Here is a 21,461-nt window from a genome sequence, read left to right as displayed (position 1 = left end):
ATTCGCAACAAATCAAAATCTAATAATTATCCAATCTAGGATATGCAAAATTTTAAACCAAGGCTTTTCAAGAACAATCAAGATTTCTTTCTTTAAGTTTAAAAGGGAAACCCCTCCAATGACAATCAAGATTTTTTTCTTTAAGTTCAACCACTCCTTTACTAACTCTCATCGCCTTCTATAACTAGATACCCTACCATTCTTGCATCTCCAAATGCAACTACTTTTTTTCTTTAAGTTCAACCACTCCTTTACTAAACTCTCATCGCCTTCTATAGGTAAATACCCTACCATTCTTGCATCTCCAAACACAACTAATTTTTGTTGCCTTGTACAAGTGATTTCTCATTCAAGTGAACCTATTTTCCAAACAAGGCTACCTCCATGCCAATATCACCATCAAATCTTGTTGCTTTCATCCAGTTCTTGGCATCGTTGGTAAATTTCCCGAGCATCTTTGCATTTTCTCAAAAGGTGGGGGATGTTCTCTTTCTCCCTCCCACCTAGTGGGCACATTGGCAAGATCCCTATTGCCTTTCTCTTTCTCCTTGTTGGTGAATTTGTTCATCATCACCTTCCACAAGACATATTGACCTTAGGTGCACTCCAAACTCTTGCTATCTATCTCCTCTACATATTTTTCTTTGCTCTAGGGAACCATCTTTGCTAAAATAATACCATCTTCTGCAAGTGGGCTTAGGACCACTTGAAGAAGTCCGTTCTTCTGTTACACTTTTGAAGATGCACAAGGGATGAGGACAACTTAAAGAAGTCATTTTTTCTCTAAAAAATCTAGCGAGGCACTTCAATAGGTGAGATCATGTACCTATGTTGCTATGAGTAGGGTAGAATGCCATGTGCTACTCCTTTTCTTATCTAGTATTTCCATCAACCAATTAGCTTTGTTCTTTTCTAAGAGGTATCCCCTGATCATTGTTGCTCGGAGAGGAGTCCTATTTGTCATATACATCTCACCACCTTAGGATGTCTTTGTCCACTTATGATGAGTGTGGGGGGTTGAAGGCAGACTTCAAAATGTTGTCCATTTGGCCAACCAGGAGTGGCCAACAAAATCTCTTCAATCCCCCACCCCCCTTTCATATATTGACTTTAGCGAGCCACTCTTGAATTTGGAAAGTCCATAGATGGCCATCTCCTAGATGCTTGAGGTTGAAGAACAATAGCATTTACATTGCCGTCTTGAGGTTGAGTACTCATAATCCATCTTTCTTCTTTTGGGTTGTTATCAAAGCCCACACAATTGAGGACCAATCCTTTCCACTACCTCCATTGTAGATTATCTCACCCACTTCTTTCTTGATCCTCTTCTAGGATACATTATTAAAATAAAAAATTATTGATATGCATAGAAACATCAGAAATATTTCTTGATTATGATAAGATTTCCCCTAAAGGGACTATTTCTTCCACTTCAGGATCTTACTAACAACCTTTTCTTCAAGCCATCTATCCCTTCGATTCATTCCTATTCCTAGTCTCAATGGGAAGGCCAAATACATGAAAGATTGCATAGGGCCTATTTTCTTTAAATGCAAATTTCCAATCCAAGCCACATGATTGTCATAGCTCAAACCAACTCACTCTTATGCTAGCCGATTTGTGACATTTAGACCTTTTAAAAATTGGTTATATATTTCTAAGAGATTGTGAATTGAATCTTTGTTTGTATGCATGATGCTTGAATTGTCATTGACAAAAAATTGTGTGAGAAATGTCTCCTCCTGAATTAAGGGTATCCCTTTGATTAGTCCCTACTATAGCCTTCTATCCAAATTTTTGAGTGGGTCTACTATCATTGCAAAGAGAAGATGTGACAAAGGGTAGACTTCTCACATAGACCTTGCCAAATTAAAGGGGAATGGACACCAGTTAATCTAGACCATCATTGATGCATTGGAGAAGAATCAAGCGAGTGACACTAGACCTAAAACCCATAGCCTTCAACACCTCAATAATCAAGTCCCAATTGATTATCCAAATCCATATTAATGAGTACAAAAGTCTCCATCCAATGTTAATGCCTGGTCCATTGAAAAATTTGAGTTTATACCATCATGGATTCTTCTTCCTTGAACAAATCCATGTTGCATAGAAAGGATTATCCTTGCTAACAAAAATTTAGCATGTTAGCAACTCCCTTAGCAATTATCTTCTAAACCAAAACACAACTAGTGGCCTCCACTAGTTGAGCTTCCTTCTCGCTATTCATTTAGGTATTAGCTTCATAAGACCTCTACTCAATTCCTCCATGAATGATCCTTTGATCTTAATTAAGGCTTTCAATATTTCTTCATAGCCATTTGCATTGAACTGTGGCATCCCAATGATGGTAGAAAGGTGTGATGTAAAGGCCCTCGGGATGTTTACCTAGTTTTGGATGACTTCACTAATTTCTCCTTTGACCAAAGTCATAAAATCCTTCTACCTCATTACTTTTAGTATTTAAGAAAGAAACTATTGGGGGCATTCCCCATCACAACCCACTTGCCTTTCAATTGAATCTTCACAACATTCACTTTGTATGTGACATGTTCTTCCATCAAAGATTCAACCTCTTTGAGTAGTTCATGAAGATGACCATAATTAGGATTGGTATTAAGACACAACTATATATTCCCTACATCCATTATCCATAGCCTCCATCCACCTATACTATTTAGCTTTAACAACTTGTTATGGTTTTTGGTGTTGTCCATTTAGCACTCTTTGATGCATCTCACCAAGGTAGGCACCGGGTCTTCCCCACTGCTTACATCGCCCTCTTGAGAGATTTTGAAGGTGGATAAAATTGGAATGTGATTCAAAGAAGTGTTTTTTGGGATCATTTTGTACATGTCTATCTACATCCACAAGTCACCATGATTTATAGAAAGCCTATTGAGCCTTGCTGCCCTCTAGTTCATACCTAGCTTTTTATGCTAAGTGAAAGGGGGTGGCTCTCATTATTCAAGATTAGGGTGAGGCATGGTAGATTTTGCATCCTTGTCAATCTATATCAAATTCTCTCTCTCTCTCTCTCTCTCTCTCTCTCTCTCTCTCTCTCTCTCTCTCTCTCTCTCTCTCTCTCTCTCTCTCTCTCTCTCTCTCTCTCTCTCTCTCTCATGTCACAACATGCCACCCTGCTTGTGTGATGATCTATCAATTTTTGTCATAGTCATGTTCCAATCCCCCATTGAGATTATGCAATTGTCTCTTAACTTTCCCTCTAGCTCCTCCCATAGCTTAGCTCTCTCCAATGAGATATTTGGGGCATACACATAGAGGATGCCAATCTTTTCACCTCCCATCTACACACTCACAACCACACAACTTCCCTCATCCTTGATCCACTAGTGATCAAACATATTTTTCATTGATTAGGAGAATCACACCTCTCCTACTTTGATGGTAGAGATTCTTGATGACTTGTACCCATTGAAGACCATCTTTAGTGCTTCTTATTTGTAAAGCTTAGCACCTTGAAGCAAGACCAATTCAAGCATTCCTTTCCTAATAAGTGAGCAACATACCTATTTTCATAGCTTTGCTCCTAGACATTGTATGCTTCATCCTATCGATTGAATTTCATGGTGCTTCTCATGCTGCTAGTATAGTTCTTCAGCATCCTCAAACATCATCCAAGGCCGCATAGATCCACTCGAGGTTTGCAAGGCAACTTCTTGAGGGAGGTATGCATTTTTTGTGCCTTCACTTGGTGGTTGCTTTGCCTTTAAGGCTTGGTTCTCCCTTTACCTTTTTCTTTTCTCCTTTTCATTGTTGCACCATTCTTTCCTTTACTTCCTTGGCCTTAGTTCGCCCTAGGTGTGTCATTCTTTGGCAAGACTTTGTATCACACTTAGCCTCCTAAGCTTTCCCCCCCTTGGTATCTCTTTTGGGGCACTCCCTTGCAAAAAGTGTCTGCTCTCATTGTAGATGAATGAATCATCTGGGTATGCCAGCAACTTAACCTCAATTATTAGCTCAATCCTGTTTGCATCTAAGACTCTGAGTGTCTTAGGTTGAGGCCTCCTATCCTAGAGAATGTAGACAGCCTTGAACCAAGCTAGTTCACCCTCTGCAATGTGAATAGACCAATTGTGAACTATTTTGACAAAAAAAAATTAATTTCTCGATGGTGTAAAATCATATCTTCAAAAATAACAAGTTTTCAATGTGAATACAAAAGCTAAACAAGATCGATGATCCACAACCAGTACAAAAGGATAGTTGGTTGGGGAATTTAATTAAGCTTTTCAAAAAAATATTTAGCCTTTGTAATAGGGAACTTGCACCATTTGAAAATGGCATTGAATCCATCAAATCTCTTATGTGGCCTAGTTGCACCAATTCTTGCAATAGTGACATCTTCTTATTTTGTGATGTGTGAATTAGACCTCCAAGCTCTATTATTCATTAATAATCACAAAGGAACCACCAAGCAATTCTCTCTTTTCTTTGTATTTATAAACAAACATGGTAAGGCCCCTAACGATCTTCTTTAGTGGCATAGACCAAAGTCATAACAAGAGCATAAAGAACCCTCCTAAGAGCTTCAAGCAATGTAAGGACCTCTCTGTCTATCCAAATTGGCAACCCTAAATTCTTCTTTTTAATACAAAATTGAATTTGAGAGAGAGAGAGAGAGAGAGAGAGAGAGAGAGAGAGAGAGAGAGAGAGAGAGAGAGAGAGAGAGAGAGAGAGAGAGAGAGAGAGAGAGAGAGAGAGAGAGAGAGAGAGAGAGAGAGAGAGAGAGAGAGAGAGAGAGAGAGAGAGAGAGATGTCAACTTGTGTTGCATCATAAAGGGTTTACCTATTAGAAAATGGGGTGTGTAGACCCCCTGACCTAAACATGGCCTAGCCAACTTCCAAGTGTTTTTATTTGTAATGTTTATTAATTACATATTGTCTTTACTTATTGTTGAATGAAAACTTAGAGACTCACCAAATCTAAGAGTAAAGCACACTAATATAATAAAGGTTGACTATCTTTGTGCGCGGTTTGAAAATCCAAGAAGGGAACAATATGACTATTCAAGAACAAATCATGACATCTTTAAATACAATGATGATTCAAGTAAGCAACACTAATCAAGCTTTGTTGTCCTATTAGCTAATCAACAAAACCAAGTTGTTGAACAAACCAACCACTAGACCACCATGTGCGTCCAAAGGCATTCTCAAGTCTTTCTACTGAGGATGTAATAACGTGGATAGACCGCTTCAAAAATGTGGAAACATATCATGGATGGTCGGACGAAATAAAAGCACACGATATATGAATGGTACTAGAGAATATTGATGCAACATGGTATACTCAACAAAATGATAATACTAAGTTAAACACAGCAAAATATTATGGAAATGGAACTTTAACAATTAAGCAATTGCACACAATTGGAGAATGAGCTTATCACACAATTTGCATTAAAATATAATCAACTTTTACTTAGAATAGATGCAACTATGTCGAAAGCAATGAAACTACATATTCTATCGCCTCATGTAAGACATGATATCACGTAGGGTCTAGGATCAAGGGCCTAAAACTGTGCACACAAGGCAATACAAATTGCACAGATAATAGGAAACAACATACTAAATGAAAATGTGATCGATTTTCATACAACACATAAACAACAAGATAGGCCTACGCTCATGTGGATATAGATATATAAAAGGTGCAATCCTCTAGGAGATCACAAAAGGATAATCAAGGCTGACCTCGATGTTATAAGTGTAATTTGTTTGGTCATGTAGTGAAATATTATTGAAAACCAAAAAGATGAAGAACAACTGAACTTTAGTACATCTGCAAATCTTAGAGATGTGCTAGGAAACGACTAAAGGGACTAGATGATAGAGGCCTCCCACTCACACATTCAAGCCTCCTCGACATCAAACTGATGACTTATTTACATAGTTAAAAATAGACATTGAAGGACACAAATTAAATATGTTAATTGATATAGGGAGTACTTTCTCATCATATATAAAAATATAACACATGAACTATATTAGAAATTGAATGAGAACCACAAATCTCAGTTCTAGTTGGTGTGATAAGTGCCACATTTATAAGTCCAAAGAAGTAGCAATAATAATAGTTGACATACAAGGAACTACTTACCTTCATGAATGCTATATACTTCCACATCAAATCTTTTCTCTCACTTTGGGGTGTGATTGGCTTGATAGGGTACAAGGAAATGTGGGTTTCAAGACAAAGAAGCTTCAACTGCCTAGAGGGAAGTGGTTGGAAATTGAAAAGACAATAAATGTGTTAGAAGTTTATGCTCTCATATCTGAGTATCAAAAACAAGGTAAAAGATATAAATACTATACTTAGAAAAACAAAACCTCATCCTCAATTATTCCTACTCCCATTAAACATTACATTAATATGTTAAACCATGCACTAGCTAAAATGGCACAAGGGGAACATTCACCTAAAGAAAATGAAGTAATTGAGAAATAAATAAAAGAGATGCTAGAAAAAGAGGTCATTGAGCTGTCAAAAAGCCCATGGGTTGTTGAACCCCACTTGGCAAAAAAGGATTGACGTGAATATTGATTTTGCATCGACTATAGACCATTATATAAAATAACTCAACATGGTGTCTATCCCATGCTAGGAATAGATGTCTTAATCAATGAATTAGGGCAATCAAAATACTTTACTTCCTTAGATTTAGCATTAGGATATTAGCAAATTCCAATGCAAGCATGATAGAGAGAGAACAACCTTTCAAATATCAAAAGGGTAATACCAATTTAAAGTAATGACTTTTGGACTTTATGATGCACTAAGTTCATTACAATGACTAGTGGATAAAAAAATCAATCCAAAAAAGATAGCCACAATAAAAGCATTTCCAAAACCTAAAAATGTTAAATAGTTACAACATTCCTTAGGAATGATGAAAATTTCAATTTTTTTTTTGTTGACAAAACTAGCAGAAATAACAAACTCATTATATGACTTGAGAAGGAAACAACAATTTTAGTGGACTAACTTTTGTGAACAAGCGTTTGAACAATTAAAAGACTTAATTTCCAAGGTAATAGTAATAAATGATCCAAATTCTGAAAAACCTTTTCTTTTTAGAACAAATGCTTCCAATTTGGTACATGAGCAATATTGTTACAACAAGATGATTCTAATAAATGGAGATCAATTTGTTTTATAAGCCACTCACTCACCAAAAAAAAAAAACATCCATAATTGAAAAAGAGCTCCTTGCTATCGTGTGGTCCTTACAAAAGACACATCCCTATGTACACTGACTAAATTTGACCATTGAAATAGATTATCAACCATTAATTTCCTCAATAAGAAAGTCTTATTTGCTTGGTTGCCTACTAAGATGAATCTTGGCAATCCTAGATTACAAATTGGAAATAAATATATTGTAAAGAAACTGAAAACAATATAGTCAATGCCCTTTCTAGCATAACACACATTTAGAACACAACAATAGATCACATACCTCCGGATGATATATGAGTAATAGCAAGACTCCAGCGAACAAGATCTTGACGTTCAAAGAATCATAAATGGCATTTGAAATAATAATCCTAGTTTCCAAAAAACATACCCATGATGCAACAGCCAATTCGGATTCTTTTGTTACAGAGCCCATACTTCATATTCTTTGGTAGGAACATGTCTACATCCAAGCACAAGAGAAGAAGTTCAACTTCGCGTTCCAAGACTAGTGCTTGCTAACTCAACTAATTTACAACATCCATCTTGGTGACAGCCAAGTGGAGCCATAGCCTCCCTCTTTTTACAGCACTTGGCGATAGTCTGCTGTCTCTTTTCACATTATTGTTACATAGGTGCCTCATGGCCACGCATGAGAGCGGACCCCTCAAGGCTCACACCTTTGGGTATTATTTATGGAACCACCACTTAAGCCTTAAGCCAGCGGATCTCAGCATTTCTCAAGTTCTTTTGTTATGCTTGAGGAACTTCACAGCCAAGTACGTCAGCACACGGACTACGAGGGCATACAAGATAAGTGCGAGCATGTCGTAGGGGATCCTATCGTGCCTGAGGCTGCGGTTGAACGAAATCTGGGTCCACACGAAGACATTGTTCGCGTCTCGCAGCCTTGGGCAGTCGCAAAGAACACATGCACCGGGGTCTTGCGCACAATTCGGATTGAGCCCGCCATTGAGACACTCTGGTTTGTTTATGTCGCAGTAGAAAGCCAAGGACGTGAGGCTGTTCATAGCGTATTGGAGCGGATTGGTCCAGAAGATCCAAATGAATTGATTCAGAATCTTCCTCTTTGGAATGACAAGCCCACTTGTAGACACCCACATACCGATCACTATGGGCACCAGCACAGAGGCCACCTGCAGGCATACCACACATCATACATCAGCACCACCTCTAGCTCTGTCGTGAAGGTGAGTTGACGAGGATGTTTCAAAACCGAACTTGGTGAATCACCAGCATACCTGCGGTAAAGGAGACGCTATTGCTAAAAGTATCCCCAGGAACGTAATAACCATGTAAAACTCCAAAGATATGAACCAGTATCCAAAAAATTCCGCAGCACTATGCACCGCCATATTTGTCATGGGTAGAAAAATGCTACAGAAGATGAGGTTTGCCACCATCAAATACGGCAACTGCATGGCACGTCAAATTCTCCACTGTTAGCTGGGATAAAAGGTCATGTCGATCATTCAGAAACAAGGACAAGATCTTCTCTGGAGGGTCGAGGAGAACTACCTCTGCGAGAGTCAAAGCGATGTTGTAAAGAAGTGCACTGGATTGGTGTACAGCGCGTTCCCGCTGAGAGATAGCCCTCACTTGGATCACCTGTGGGATGATATTCTGAGCACTCGTCAAGCCCACCAGCAGAAGGCTGATAAAGATGGACCCTGCAAGTGAATTCATCCCGTACGTGGTATGGTAGTTAACCTTGAAGTAAACAGAACCTAGCAGTAAGCTCATCACGAGGAAGCTGACCATCCTCCCCCAGGTATAATTCACGTTTCTCCAGTATTGGTGCTGGTAGGCAAGTATAGTTTGACGAAGCCTGGTAGCCAAATTTGCCCCATATTCCTGAGTTCGAATCTCTTGCCCATTTTGACCTCTGGAACGACGTAGGTGCTGCAGATGTACATGATTTCGAAGAGCTAGTTCACTGACCCGGTACTCAAACGCATAGTCCCTGGCAGACTTCCTTCTGTATGTCCCGACATCATCAACTCCAATAACTTCAACCACGAATGCAGAGATGCACTTATTTAGCGGGCACAATGGAGTCCCGGGTATTGCCTCAAAGTAGCTCTGCACATCAAAGCCTCGTGGTGACTGACTATTGATACATGTGCCAGAATACTGTGCTCCACTCCCCACCTTGTGTAGACTCTCATTTTGTAACAAATCAGTAACAAACCAAACACTGCCTTTCTAGAAAGCTAAGAATACTACCGTAAATTGTAATCCACTTTCAAGTTAAGTTCAATGACGAACGTTCAGACACGATAAATGAAATCTCTTATCAAAAGCTCATGATAGCATTAGAAATACCCTGATCAGCTCTCCATCCTTCCCCACAGGTCCGAAATAGACGGTTTCTCCGCCACTCTTCAAAATTTGAGCTTTTGTGAATGCGGACAATATACGTTGGCTAGGATGTTTTAAAGTTGCAATAACAAGCCTACCTGTACTTGCGATTAGCTGCAGAAAAGCAGATCACACAAAGACAAACGTATAAAAAGGTGTGGTAAAGATATAATATGGGTATATATATGCGCGAACAAGAACGTTTGATCTTTATATCTGGCTAACCTGTAGGCAACTAGTAACTCGAGCAGCACTCAAACTGTCAAGGCCTTTTGTTGGATCATCCAGGAATAGAATACTGGGATTAGCAACGAGTTCTGTTGCTATTGCGAGTCGCTTCTCTTGGTCAAAACTTACGTCGTTAATCAATGAAATCACTAGGGTATTCTCGATGCTTTTAAGCTCGGTCAGCTCCAAAACCTGCATGATGTCACAAATTTCTCTTTTAACACAAGTCAGTAGCTATTAAATTCCTCGCCTTAAGGTGTCTCAGGACTTTCCCAGATGATCAACTCTGATAATTTTGTACAGTGCTCATAGAAGCACTTGAAAGAAAAGGACATTACTAAACGCTTTGGTTCCTATGCCTTGCTCTGGTACCCTCTACAGAGATAAAATTTGACCCTTCAAGTTTAACAGGAAGAGATTTCTTACTGCAATCATTGAAAACTAATAACATGTGGTTTGGCAGCAGATCCCTGGGATACTATACCTACAGTTGCACATTAATTCAACACTAACATCTTTTAAGGTTTGAGTGCAACTCCTCAAAGCTTTGCATACTACCAATTATATATTTGTGTTCAAGCAAAAAGGAGCCTGATCAACCAGCAGGGTTTAGAGCAGCTGGCAAGGCATCTTTGTGTTGAGTGAGAAGCCAGGTTCGATTCCCAGGGATGAACTGGTGTGGATCTGTGGCTCTACTTGTATGGGGCGCTGTGATGGTACCAAATGAACTGCCAGAAAAGGCATCACATTTAACCCCCCCCCAAAAAAGAGCGTGAAACTTTTTCTTATGCCGAAGATAAAATTATTAGTGCTCAAGACCAAATTATGCAGCACCAAGAGAGTCAAGAAAAGGCCAATTCCTAACTATTTATAACTTCTTCTGGTCCACCCGGATTCCCTCTTCTCCTATTATGTCTCCCAAATAAATTAACTCCACTGCAAATTCATGATTCTTAGGCTTGGCATAAAACTTGTGCTGCCTTAACCTCTCAAAGATTCTTCTCAAGTGCTCCTGCTTGTCTAGGGTCTTGCTATAGACTGATGGGTCGTCTATGTAGATAATGACAAGTACATCTGTCTTCTTGGGAGATTCCATCTATCAAACCGCAAAATGTGGGGGCTTTGTTGCTAAGCCCAAAACCTAAGACTAGCCAACTCAGCTTCCAAATCTAGTGCGAAAGGTTGTCTTGGGAATATTTCAGCTACGCAGATTTGTTTGTAGCCCAATCTAAGGTCTATGTGACTGAGGTAATTGACTCCATGTAGCAGCCCATCCAACAAGACATCCACAAAGGGTACAGGATACTTGTTATGGCTGGTGATTTTGTTGAGGGATCTATAGTCTGTACATAGTCTTATCCTCCGTCCTCCTTGACAAATGACACTAAGGCTCCAAAAGGGGATTTGCTTGGATGGATGAAGCTTTGCTTCTCATGCAGTATGGGGTCTTAGTTGGTGGTGTTGAACGTGAGATGTGAAAGCAGTCTTCCTTCTTGGCAAGGGTGGTGATAACCTGATTTAACTCAAATTAGAGCAAGCATCAAGTACACAAATCTGGAAATACACACTTTACCAGTTAATCTTGGACAGCTGATTTCCGATTGGCCCCGACAACTAGCACTTCTTGCAGTATTTCTTTATCTTGTATTGCTATAAGGTCGAAGAGCACTGAGATATAGGCTGATCTCCTTCAATCTTCAATACAAATGGCTGTCATAAATGACCAGCACTGCTTGAGCACAATTTGCCCCTTGATTGGACAACAATCTGGGCTCAGATTGGGTCTCCAATCTTTTGCATGCGAGCCACAATAATTTGAGAATGGGCTTCTCCTTAGATTACATGCAAAGCAATGCCTTCAATTGCTACACTAAGTACTTGGGTTTTTAGTAATTAAGTATGGACCAAAGGTGGCTCTGGAAATCCTAATGGCTGCTGCAAATTAGGGCTTCAGCAGCAATTTCTTCAACTGCTCTTCACCAATGGCTAGAATATGCTAAGAATTGTTGAGGAAATGTTAAGAGGATGAGAGAGAAAATCAGCTAAAAGGAGTATCTTTTGAACAATGGCTCTAATGGCAATTTTCATGGTGCCAACAGCTTCGAAAGGGGGGTAAAACCTTAGTGCAACTATCAAGCCCTCCTTTTCTATTGCCACCTCTCACTAAAGCAGAGAATGAAACTTGCTGCCCCTGTCTTGTTGTGCTGTGCGATCAGCTCTCGCCTCTCTCTGAGCTCATACAATGGTAGCTCCTTCCGTTCTTAGCCTCTGAATGTTGGAATGACCGTCAACCAGTCCCCCAAACAGCCTTCTCTCAGCTTGCATGAGTAATTTCGACAAATGGCAGCCTATTTTACCACTTGGCACCCTTCTAATTGTAACTTCCAGCTTTAATTAATTCATTTTCAGAATTTCAATTTTAAAAATAAATTAATTATCCATTTGACCCTGCCCCAAGTACTAACTTGTGCCCATTCACAATTAATGTGCTAACCCCTCCATGGGACATTTAATGGTCCCAACATTAATGGGCTTTGGATTAGCAGTAATTTATTAATTAATGCCTACTTCCACAATGTCATCATTGGGGATTTAGTGGCCCAATTAATTGCCTAGACCCCAAAATGACACCAAGTACCCATAGTTACCTGTCCAACATAACTTTGCATAACTTTTGCCAATGTCATCCATTGTTCATTGGGGTTACTTAGGCCGTCATTGTGATTTATCCGACTTACGCTTCACATGTGCACCTCACACGTGTATAACTTAATAATTCCAAACGTAAGCATTAAAAAGACACATCCTTGTGACAAAACTCCCCCTTGAAATCCTTGCCATTGTGCCCAATCGCACTACAATGTGACAAAAGCAAATAAACATTGAACTGGAAAAAGCATAGACATCATAGTCAAATAATTGTGGTCATTGCTATGCATACGATACTACTGCCAAACACGCTGAAATTTCCAGCCAATATAACTAAGTCATAATTGACCAAAAATGGATCATAACTACTATCAAAACCACATGGGATGCATCCATTAACTCTTAACCAAAAGTGTTTTTGACCAAACAGCTATTGTAAAGCATAAATTGAGCATAAACCATGGTTGAATTATTAATGGAATCCAATAACACTTTGGTGTGCATAAAAACCAACCGAATACCATTGAGCATAAACCATGGCTGAACGATGGCATCCAAGAACACTTTGCTGCCCTTAAAAACCCAGCTGAATACCACCGATTTATTGATGATCATCCATTGAAAACCAACAACTATTAATCAATTTCTAATGATCATGATCTGATAGGAATGTATAGTTCTAGAGCCATGGTAGAAACTATATCCATCTGCATACCAATTGCACTCACTAATATGTTGAGTAGTGACCTCATAGCCAACATATTGTCAGTAAATAGTACCTTGGATGCATGTTGAATACATTTGAGAGCCACTATATAGATGAGTTGTCTAGGAGTGGAACTACTACCTTCCCCTTAAGCATCAGCCACTATGCTTTGGACCTCCTACTTGGTTGAACCCGAAAGAGACCCATCCAAAGTTGGCTCCAATTGAAAGGCATTGAGGTAAAGTTGCAACAATGGAGAGCGGTCTACCATGTCACTCTCTTCCATCCACTTAGCATCCATTGGTGAGTAATTTTGAACCCGAAAGAGACCCATCCAAAGTTGGCTCCAATTGAAAGGCATTGAGGTAAAGTTGCAACAATGGAGAGCGGTCTACCATGTCACTCTCTTCCATACACTTAGCATCCATTGGTGAGTAATTTTGAAACTTCGCTATACATCTCTTGGAAACTTTATCTCTAATCTTTTTCTCTTTATGTACCAAGACCTACTCAAGTACCAATATCTCATTTAATTCCTCACCCTCTGGTTGAAATTTAGTAGATACATTCTTTGGCACATCACCATGAAAAGGCCTCAACAAACTAATATGAAAGGCAATAAGGGGCACTTTCTTGCCACTCTCCATAACTCCAAATGGAGCCTTACAAGTGGAACTATGCACCATATTATTATATGCAAACTCTACTAAAGGTAAGTATTGCTTCCACTATGTCTTGTGCTTTGACATATAGCACATTAAGAGATCTAAACTGTGGAGTTTGCCTCTTTGGATTGACCATTTGTTTGTGGATGGAAGGATGAAGAAAATTTCAGCGTAGTACCCATGTTCTCAAAGTAGTCCCTTCCAAAACAAATTGGTTACACATGTTGTAAAAATAACAATGCCATGTGATTAGGCTTTATCTTTTTCCTCATCGGGATGAAATGGACTTGCAAATGATAGTCCATATCTCATCATTGCCTATAGGTGTCCTAGGATGATCAAAGATAAAGTCTAGTGCAATGGTCTGCCAAGGCCCATTAGGAATAGGCAAGGGCTGCAATAAACCTAGCATATTTTGCCTATCATACTTGACCTTTGGGTAGACAATGCATGTGCGTATAAATTGATCTACAGCATATCTTGAAGTTGGCCAATAGGAGTACTCCACTACCTTCACTGTAGCATCAATGTCTCTATGCCTTGCATAAGGAGGAGTATGACTTTCTATCGTCACTTTTGGCTTCAACTACTCTGTAACACATAAGCCATTTCTAAGCATATAATGCTCATGCCTTTTGCCATTGCAAGGTTGATCATACACATTAGCAAAGTCCAAATCAGCGGCATATTGATCTTCTATGGCATCCAACTTAGTGTGATAGACCATAGGAATTGCTGAAATTTGAGGCTTGCTTAATAGTGCATTAACCACCATATTCATTTTGCCATCAATATGCAGAATCTGAAAGTGAAACATTGAAAGGAAGTTTGCCCATCAGTAGGACACCGGGGCACTTTTTACTCTTGGTAGGAGAGGTTTTTTCCCCAAAACTTATGGTATTATTTTGTATGTGCTTATGACACACACTTACGGGCACTTACCGTGTTCGGGTGTGAACACCCCCTACAACCCTAAGGTTTAAGGGTTGTACCTTGTACTTTCAGCTCACACTCTTTCAGTCTATTGCATTGGGTGTTGTGCTTCACTCTTACACTGTCTACTGTTTTTTGTACTGAGCTTCGATCTTGCCTTTCTCCCTCACATTTGGTATCAGAGCTCCGGCTTTGCTTAGCAGCTCTGCTCAGCCTCCAGGAGTCCCCGCTCAGTATTAGATCTACCCCCTGTCCACTGTCAGCTCTGGAGCTGCCCTGCTCCTGCTTAGTCAATCTGCGCCTCCATCAATTCGACTGCCTTTCTGACTGCGACCAGGGTGCTGCCTGTGACCAGTGGCCGCCCTTTGTGCTGCTCCTGCCAGCTTTCTGTGACACCCCAGCCCTGTCAGCGCAGCCCTTGTCTGCGCTCTCCTGCCTGCGCTTCTTCCTGCAACTATTCCCCTGACCAATGACCAGCCAGCACCTGCCACGTCGGCCACCAGTCTTGCTGCAACACCACCTGGATCTTGGAGCCCATTAGTCACCCTGCCTGTGCCTGAGAACGGCCGCCCGTCAGCCTGCCTCATAATGTCAGTCACAGCCTCCTGCGCTAGCCCACCAGCTGTCCGTTTGCATAATGTTAGTCCCGCCGCCAGCTCAGCCCGTCTAATGCGCCACCTGTACCCGACTGAACCTGCCTGACACCTATTGACGAATTTGCGCTATTGACTCCGTAACTTTTTCTGGTAAACGTTTTTTTAAATTTTAATTTCCAGCATCAATTTCTAGAAGCAGGGGCTCCTATGCAGCAGGCATAGATTTAGAAATGTCTTTTGAATGCAAATTTTTTTCGCACATTCATAAAAATTTTTGGGGCTTTCATGTTTCCTGAGGACATTGACATACGCACTGCAGTTTACAGTCACAGAAAAACTGTTTTGAACAAATTTGAGGTAAGAAATTTTGGGGATTTTGCTGGTACAATGTTGCTAAACACTAATTGCACGTTGGACTGCGTGCATTACATATAGTTTTGACAGAGTGCACCTTTGTACACTGATTGCAAAAAGTTATTTCCTGCAAATTCTGGAAATTTTTAGATTTCCAATGTGGTCCTGCTTCGACATTGCTCTTTTGTTTCTTCTTGGTAATTAATAATCATTGCAAATCAGGGAGGAGTTGTCTTCACCTATGTATCCAAGGAGGACAAATTGGATGGAAATAACTATTCACTTTGGTCCTTCATGATGAAGAATGTATTTGTGGCAAAAAATCTTTGGGATTATGCCAATGGAGAAGGCGCTAGACTTGGAGTTGTGGGTCTAGCTACTCCTCCTCCAGGAGGACGTGCACAACGGGCACCTCAGCCTGCTCCACTTCAGCCACTTCCCCAAAGAACAATAGCTCAAAAAGCATGGGATACACGGGATGCACAAACTTTGTCACTGATTGCATTGGTAGTTCAGCGGTCAATCATCCCCTACATTCGTTCAACAGCTTCTTCACAAGCTTGGCTAACTTTGGAGCAAATGTTTGCAGATAAAAATGAAGAGAGCTAGAGACATTGAAAATGGATGAAGGTGATTCTATTCAGGATCACTTAAACAAAATTCAAGACTTGCGAGAGCAACTCATGAATGTTGATGAGTACTATTCGGATGGACAAATGATATCTACCACTTTGAACTCATTCTCTCTTTCGTACTTGGCTTTTCATACGGCCTTAAACCTCACCATGAGGATTGCCGCACAGCCAATCACTTTTTTTCAGCTAGTGAGTTTGCTTCTAGAGGAGGAGTAAACAAGAAGAAATAGTGGTGTGGATGCTATCGCCTTTGAGCAGGCTTTTATGGCTAGATAGAAGGGCAAAGGTAGCTAAGCGAAGAATGCTCCGCAGAGTTCAGGGACTTCTGGCACATCACAGGCAAGTAAAAAACAAGGGGGCATGTAAGCCAAAAAGGGCAAATGCCATTACTGTGAGAAGCCAGGCCACTACATCACTGAGTGTAGGAAGTGAATCGCCAAGGAGAAGGAGTCAGGAATGTATGTTTCTGATGCTCCTTCCACTGCTACTGAGTCTGCCTCCTTTGTTGCAGACATGGACTATTATTTTTACACATGCAGTTATGACATCTCTTGGGCTGATTGAGCATTTAGCTCTACTGAGGATGTAGGCACTTGGTTTTTTGACAGTGGTGTTTCTAGGCATATTACATCCCGCAAAGATTTATTTTCTTCTGTTAGTGCTGCTCCAATTGGCAAGTTTGTACAGTGTGCCAACAATGCATCATACCCTGTTCGAGGTATTGGGGAGATTGTGCTCACAGCCATTGATGGATTTATTCTCCGCCTACAGGATGCTTTATTCGTGTCAGGCATAAAGAAGAATTTGCTCTCTATTTCTTCTTTGGCACGTTGTGGATTGCAGGTCGCATTTGATGATGACAGATGCATGGTGAGAGACAAAGAACACATGACTTTGGTCTTGACAGGCACTTTATGTCATGGGTTATACGAGCTGGATGCTCTTTCAGTTGATCAATCGGCGTATTTGACATCCACTCTTACTCCTGCTATGATACAAGCAGAGTTATGGCATGCTAGGATGGGGCATGTGAACTTTGGCAGCTTGATGCTCTTACAACGTACACAGATGCTAGATGGATTACCTCTACTGGAGAGACCTCTTGAGCACTTGTGCGAAGAATGTATTTTGGGAAAAATACATTGCTTTTCGTTTCCCTGTGATGCTGCTTTTAGAGCAACAGCCAAGTTGCAGTTAGTGCATTCAGATGTATGTGGACCTATGCAGAGAAAGTCATTGGGAGGATGTTACTATTTTGTGACTTTTATTGATGACTTTACTCGATTTTGCTGGGTCTACTCTTTGGTCAAAAAGTTAGAAGTGTACGATGCATTCTTGGCTTTTATTGCACTTGTTGAAAACCAGTTTGGTTGTTAAATTAAGACTCTCCGTTCGGACCGAGGGGGGGAATACATGTCCTCTATGTTGAATTATATTTTGAAGCAGAAGGGCATTGTCCATCAGTACACTACTACTTATATTGCACAACAGAATGGGGTTGAAGAGAGGAAGAATCGGTCACTCATGGAGTTGGCCAGATGTATGCTGAAGGCAAAGAGCTTGCCTCACAGTTTTTGTATGGAAGCAGTCATGTGTGCTTGCCATGTTTTGAACAGATACCCCACCACACCTTTGAAGGAAATTACACCTTTTGAGGCTTGGAACAGTCGGAAACCTTCTGTTGGACACTTTCGTACCTTTGGGTGGTGCCTTGCATATGCACATATTCCAAAGGTACTCAAAAAAAAGTTGAATAACAAGGCTGCTAAATGCATTTTGGTGGGATATAGCAGTGAGAGCAAAGGCTATAGACTCTATGATCCTGTTTCTAAGAACATGTTTGTCAGTAGGGATGCACTATTTGATGAAAAATCAGAATTGTCCTTGGCTGGTTTAGACACATATCAAGCTGCCCGTGATGTATTTGAAGGGCTCCTGCCCATTACATTTGGTGATTCAGCTGGAGCTCCTTTGGAATATGCAAAAAATCAGCCATTGGCTGATCTGAATATTCAGCAAAGTGATGAAACTGAAATTCAGCAAGAGCTTATGCATAGTCAAGAGGCAAGACAAATGCCTAGATGGTATTTACAGACTATGAAAGATAGTCATCTGGATGCACCCATGGCTGGTCGTACTAGAAGGAAAGCTTGTATGCATGATATTGCACATACCATGGAGTTCGTTATGGCAGCAAGCACCCCTGATGATGAGGAGCTTGAATGTTTTGAGGATGCACAACAGAGTGTGCATTGGATGGCAGCAATGAAAGCTGGATTGGATTCTATCACTAAGAATCAAACATGGGATTTGGTGTCTTTGCTATTTGGGAAGAAAGCCATTGGAACAAAATGGGTCTACAAGCTGAAACGGAATGGAGATGGATCTATTGACAAATACAAGGCAAGGCTTGTAGCCAAAGGCTATGCACACAAGAAAGGCATTGACTATGAGGAAACATTTGCTTCTACTTCCCGCATGACGATCATCAGGTCTATGGTTGCTTTGGCTGCTCATTATGGATGGATTGTGCATTAGTTGGATATTAAAACTGCATTTTTACATGGGGAACTTCACGAGGAAGTATATGTACAGCAACCCATTGGTTTTGCAGTTGAGGGCTTGGAACACTTGGTTTGCAAGCTGAAAAAAGCTTTATATGGCTTGAAACAAGCTCCTAGAGCTTGGTATATAAAAATAGATGGTTGTTTGCTTAGCCAAGGGTTCATAAACAGCTCATCTGAGTCTACCCTTTACGTATGTAAAAAGGGGGGGTCCATGCTGATCATTTGTCTTTATGTTGATGATCTCTTGCTTACAGGGACACATGCTAATTAGATTTCAACATTTAAACAAAATTTGCAGCAAACTTTTGACATGTTAGACTTGGGGTCTTTGCATTATTACTTGGGCATTCAGTTTATACATGATGCTAGAGGTATTGGGTTATCAATCAAGATACATTGGTAAACTTCTTGAGAAGTTTGGCTTATAGGATTGCAAGCTAGTCTGTACACCAATGAAACCTGAACTAAAGCTCTCATTACATGATGACAGTGATTTTTTTGATACACACACATATGCTCCAGCAATTGGATGTCTTATTTACTTATGCAACACTAGACCAGACATACAGTTTGCAGTTTCAGCCCTGAGCAGATATATGCATCAGCCACTCATGTCACATTGGCAAGCTGTTAAGCGTGCCTTCCGTTACTTGCAGAGGGTAGTAGATCTCTTGGATTGCTTTACGCCAAGGGGCGACCGTTGCATTTACATGCTTATAGTGATTCTGATTGGGTTGGTGATTATGATTCACATCACTCCACTAGTGGCAATTGTTTTTTTCTTGGCTCGTCTTGCATATCTTGGCTTAGCAAGAAACAATCCACTGTTGCCACATCGTCATGTGAAGCTGAATATAAGGGAGCTTTCACTACCACAATTGAATGCGTATGGATTAGACACTTGCTAGATGATCTGGATATGGAGCCTACTTCTTTGTTCACTGAAAGTAAGAGTGCCATTGCAGTGCCACGGAACCCAGTGTTTTATGTACGTACGAAACACATTGAGATACATTATCACTTTGTCAGGGGAGACTACATGCAGGTGATATCAGCCTCGTCTATTGTTCTACCACCAGTAATGTGACAGACATCTTTACCAAAGCTCTTCCTTGTGAAAAATTTGAAGTTGTAGCGACGGGTTAGGCACGGAGATCGAGACAATCAGTCGTTACGTGTAGTGAGAGACAGAGAGAGTGAGATAGAGCAAAGTAGAGAGTGAGTACGTTTTTAGGTACAATGACGAGTGTGTACCTTTAGGTTTTTAGATAGATATATATGTGTAAGTACAAGTGCTAAGGGTGTGTTTACATCCAAGCACATTAAAAGACACGAGGACCTTTATTCCCAACAACCTCCCATCTAAAGGCAATGTGCCTGAAGAGGAGAAAAGAATTAGTTAAGTCTAGGTATGTACAAAGTTGAAATACATATATCTATTCAACTCCCATCATTTGTTGGCAATGAGCAAACCGCTCTGCTGGAAGACCCTTCGTGAGAAGGTCTATAAGGTCAATGCTCTTGCTGTCAAGTACATCTCTAATGAAGTGGTACTTCACCTGTATGTGCTTAGTCTTTGCATCTAAGACAGAATTCCGTGCTAGCATGATAAACATGTAACTCTGTGATATCAAGCTCTCCCACCAGACGTGAAAGCCATAAAGCCTCCTTGCATGCCTTAGTGGCAGCCACATACTCTACCTCTGAAGTAGACAATGCAACACACTTTTGTAGCTTGAAGATCCAAGAGACTGCTCCTCTGAAAGTAAACACGTACCTAGAAGTGGACTTCTTGCAATCAGCATGACCAGCATAGTTTGCATCCGTAAAGCCAACAACAAATGCCTTCTGCTTTCCAAAGCAGATACACAACTCCTTTGTGCCTTTGAGGTATCTCATAATATCTTTCATTGCATCCCAATGCTTCTTGCTAGGGGTTGCCATGTATCTGCTAACCACACCCATTGCAAAGGCAATGTCAGGACGTGTAGCAACCATAGCATATATCAAATTGCCAACAGCTAAAGCATATGGTCTCTTGGCCATTTCAGCCTTCTCATCATCAGATGTAGGACTGTCCTCTGCACTGAGTTTCACATATGAGGCAATGGAACCCCAATTGTTTTCCCCCCCTCCATATTGAAATGCTGCAAAACCCTGGAGATATATTCCTGTTGAGATAGATAGAGTAAGCCTTTCGATCTATCTCTGAGTATTCGCATGCCAAGAATGTGATTTGGATCACCAAGATCCTTCATGTCAAAGCTGCCATGAAGACTTTGCTTCAGTGAGTGCAAGGCATGAGTATCCTTGCCAGTAATCAACATGTCATCAACATACAAAACCAAGATAATCAGGCTGCCATCTACTGCCTTCTTGGTGTACAAGTAGTGATCCACTTGACTTCTATGAAAGCCTTGGGATTGCATGAATGTATCAACTTATGATACTATTCTCTTGGTGCTTGTTTCAGCCCATACAAACTCCTTTTGATTTTACATACCATATTTTCTTTCCCTTGTTCAACAAACCCTTCAGGGTA

General features: G+C 40.5%; 1 protein-coding gene across 1 annotated transcript in view; it reads right to left on the bottom strand.

The window, feature by feature from the left end:
- Positions 1-7,533: 7,533 nt before the first annotated feature.
- The window catches only part of LOC148029630 (ABC transporter G family member 35-like), a 250,697-nt gene continuing 236,769 nt past the window's right edge, over positions 7,534-21,461 (bottom strand). The window contains exons 13-17 of the mRNA XM_087685869.1: positions 9,812-10,006; positions 9,551-9,700; positions 8,744-9,307; positions 8,467-8,640; positions 7,534-8,361 (exon numbers count right to left, since the gene is read on the bottom strand). Of these exons, the coding sequence (XP_087541995.1) occupies positions 7,945-8,361; positions 8,467-8,640; positions 8,744-9,307; positions 9,551-9,700; positions 9,812-10,006 (1,500 nt within the window). The 3' untranslated portion in view covers positions 7,534-7,944. The remainder of the gene's footprint in view (positions 8,362-8,466; positions 8,641-8,743; positions 9,308-9,550; positions 9,701-9,811; positions 10,007-21,461) is intronic.

This window comes from Lygodium microphyllum, chromosome 10 (assembly GCF_053477565.2).
Source record: "Lygodium microphyllum isolate KBCC chromosome 10, Lygodium_microphyllum_v1.1.10, whole genome shotgun sequence".
Taxonomy (NCBI): domain Eukaryota; kingdom Viridiplantae; phylum Streptophyta; class Polypodiopsida; order Schizaeales; family Lygodiaceae; genus Lygodium; species Lygodium microphyllum.
Note: the sequence above shows the minus strand (reverse complement) of the source record. Positions and strands in the feature narration are given on the sequence as shown.